Source organism: Procambarus clarkii, chromosome 30 (genome assembly GCF_040958095.1).
Source record: "Procambarus clarkii isolate CNS0578487 chromosome 30, FALCON_Pclarkii_2.0, whole genome shotgun sequence".
In the NCBI taxonomy this organism is placed as follows: Eukaryota; Metazoa; Arthropoda; class Malacostraca; order Decapoda; family Cambaridae; genus Procambarus; species Procambarus clarkii.
This window is the reverse complement of record NC_091179.1, coordinates 7,081,392-7,084,550: the sequence shown is the minus strand read 5'-3', so window position 1 is coordinate 7,084,550 and position 3,159 is coordinate 7,081,392. Positions and strand designations below refer to the sequence as shown.

The window sequence follows — 3,159 nt, the reverse complement described above, 5'->3', positions numbered from 1 at the left end:
AGCCTTTCCTGAGGCATCACAAAATACATGTAGCTTAATTGGTTCATTTTCATTTACTACTGTGTTCCGAGGGAACTTGACAGACTCTAAGATACTTAAATCTTTCACTAGCCCTTGCCATTTTTCTTGTAAGGTAGGTGTTAGAAGATCATCCCAGTCAATCTTTTGTTGCCAACATTCCTGCATTATCAACTTTCCATTAATTAAGAGTGGACTTAATAGTCCTAATGGATCAAAGGGTTTGCTGACTTGTGAGAGTAATTTTCTCATTGTTAAGTTAGTGGTATCGGGCTCCACCGACTTGATTGTCAACTGATCTGTTGTCGTGTTCCATTCGACGCCTAGTACTTTTGTCCTTTCGGGTACCTGGTAGTCAGGAAATTCAGTTGCGATCAGTTGATTTAATTTGGCATTGTTGGAGACCCACGACTGGAGAGGCATATTGGCTCCCATTAATTCTCAATTGACCTCATGGTATATGTTCAACAGTTTACTCTCACTGTTGGTTGTTCCTTGAAAATTATCCACATACAAGTTTTTACTAATTTCTGTTTTGTTTGGGCTATTGGACTTCTTCAAGTGCATATCTAAAGTAGCTTGAAGCAGAAAAGGTGAAGAAGTGGCCCCAAGCAAAACATTCGGAAACCTGTAAGTGATTAATTCACTGTTTGGATCGTTAGGATCCTTGATCCATAGGAATTTTCTGTAGTTCCGGTCTTCTTCTTGGAGACCTACCCAAAGGAAAGCCTTACTGATGTCAGCCATATATGTAAAGTCCCAATACGGAACTTTAACAGCACGTTGTATAGCCTTTGTGTCAGGCTAGGGCTAGTTTGAAGACAGTCAATTAACGAAATACTACTCTGCCTTGTCTTAGCGCTGCAATTAAATACTATCCGTAGTGGGGTAGTAGCAGAATTTTACTGTACAGGGTGGTGTGGCAGGTAGTGCCCTTCCTTTGGGTTATGATTAGTGACAACTTCGATAAATTTGTCATCGAGTTGCTTCTGTATTATTTCATGATACAACTTTAAGTTCTCAGGTTGTCTTTGTAAGCGCAACACCTGTGATCTTAATTGGTTTTGTGCCATAAAATAGTTCACGGCTAGCTGAGGGTGATTCAGCTTCCATGATAACCTGACCCAGTATTGATTATCTCTGTAGATAACCGAGTCCAGGTATTGTTTGTAAGTCCAGTCATCATCTGGGCTAGGTTGTTCAGGGACAATGCCGAGAGTTGCCAAGTCCCATAGTTTATGTACAGGGGGATCAAGCTCATCCTCGGACATGTCTCTGAGTTGCAGAGGAGACTGTTCTCCTAGTCATGCAACCATTACTGGGTTGGCATGTTGGTGGTCTACAGGTGCGGGTTGTTTCAGCCATAATACTGGGCCTGTTAGCAAATAGCCACCTGCAGATGGTAACAAGTTCATTCCTTGTTTTTCTTCCTTTCCTTTGATAAACTTATGGTGGACATCTGATCCACTAAGGATTCCAATATTGGAAAGGTGGTCTGATGTGATTTTATCAGCCAAATGGATTCCCTTTTCTTTCAGGAATTTGGCTGGTGTCCCTAGACCATATACATACAGGTCTGTTGGGAATCTATCTATTACCAGAGCTTGTATCTTTCGGACATAACCTCCTAAACGTACTTTGGGTTGTACTACCCTGAAGACTCGGGCACCTGTGTTAGTCAGGAATTTTGCTATGTCTATTCGTGTCTCTCTTACAGGTGTAAGTTTCAGAGCATCTACCAACCCCTTTGATATAAAAGTCATTTGGTATCCTTGGTCAAATAATCCATGTACGGTGGCTTTGGACTCTCCATTTATAATGATCAATTGAGCAGTGGGTAGAGTTGATTTATGATCAGACCTTGTTGACAAGACACTTATGTCAGGTAACACAGTACAAAGCTGTTCTGAAGTGGTAGTATCTTCCTCCTCCTGTGGTTTGGCAATCTTTGTACTTGAGTCCCCACAAAGTGCTGTATGGTGTTGACCCTTATGGCACCTATTGCAGGTGCGTATTTGAGTTGTACAGGTGTCGGGATTGTGTGCTCTTATACACTTGGTACATTTACGTAACTCCTTGAGTCGTTTTATGCGTGTAGCACGATCGGGGTAAACTTTGCAATAGTATATGGAATGTGGTTGTTCACAGAACACACATGGTTTCCAGACGTTAACAGCATCTTGGGGAGTCACTGATTTGGGTGACACGTTAACTGTAGGTTTGGAGCGACCAACTGCATATGTGCCCATACTGCCTTGTTTCCACTTTGGGGAGGGGGAAATTCTTTTAAATTTGTTTGGAGTACTGTTTGTACTCTATTGTTTACTATTAGTGGTAGACAAATGATTAGATGTCCCTTTTCCATCTGGGTTATCTCTTTGTCTCTCTATTACGGAATGCAAACCTTCGCTTATCTCCTTTACAGTCAGAGAAGACTTGTTATATAAGACAAACAACTTATCCAGTACGTCACTGGGTAATTTGCATTTCATATGGACTTGGATTATCCAATCAGATTCGTCCAGGTTCACTTTATTTTTAAGTGCCTTGAGCAAGGACTCAAGCTCCAATCTAAATGTTTGGAGTGAGTCAGCTGTACTATTTGGAGGGTTAATGTCCAACAGCTTATGGGTTAGAAGTCTGATAGTCCATGCAAATATGTAAATTTTGTTGTCTTTGCTACATTGGCATTAGAATGCACAGAATCAACAAATTTGTTCCAGAAGTTGTCCCAACTCTCGTCCTCTGTACCAGAGAAAGTTGGGAGACTGAGTGATGACAATTTGACTTCTGGTTGTGTCTGGTTTTGGGAAGCTGCGGCTGCAGTATTTGTATTGGCCTTATGTGTGGTTATTAAATCGTCAAAGTGTTGTAACTTTGCATTGGTACAGGTCTCGGAACAATAAGAGTGCTTGTTGTATGTTCTGTTTGCTATGAGCCGAGATTGAAAAAGTTAGGCTAGAAAAATGTATATCAGTGTCTTCCTGTTATAATTAATGTATATGTAAATATTGTGTAAAATATTGCACTAATGTTATATATATATATATATATAGATATCCTAATCAGGATCTTGAATCCGGTTCGTTGAGGACCATAAATTATGTGGGAATATCCTGGCAGCTTAATTCCTTTTTATTC

The 3,159-nt window shown here is 40.5% G+C and overlaps 1 protein-coding gene across 1 annotated transcript; it reads right to left on the bottom strand.

The window, feature by feature from the left end:
* Positions 1 to 920: 920 nt before the first annotated feature.
* LOC138369844 (uncharacterized) lies at positions 921 to 1,289 on the bottom strand. Its single transcript, XM_069333588.1, has one exon. The coding sequence runs from the start codon at positions 1,287 to 1,289 to the stop codon at positions 921 to 923; it is 369 nt and encodes a 122-aa protein (XP_069189689.1).
* Between the last annotated feature and the right edge of the window lie 1,870 nt (positions 1,290 to 3,159).

What these genes read in the sequence shown, in the direction of transcription:
- LOC138369844 (XM_069333588.1), bottom strand. Translation starts at nt 1,289, where the DNA reads ATGTCCGAGGATGAGCTTGATCCCCCTGTACATAAACTATGGGACTTG.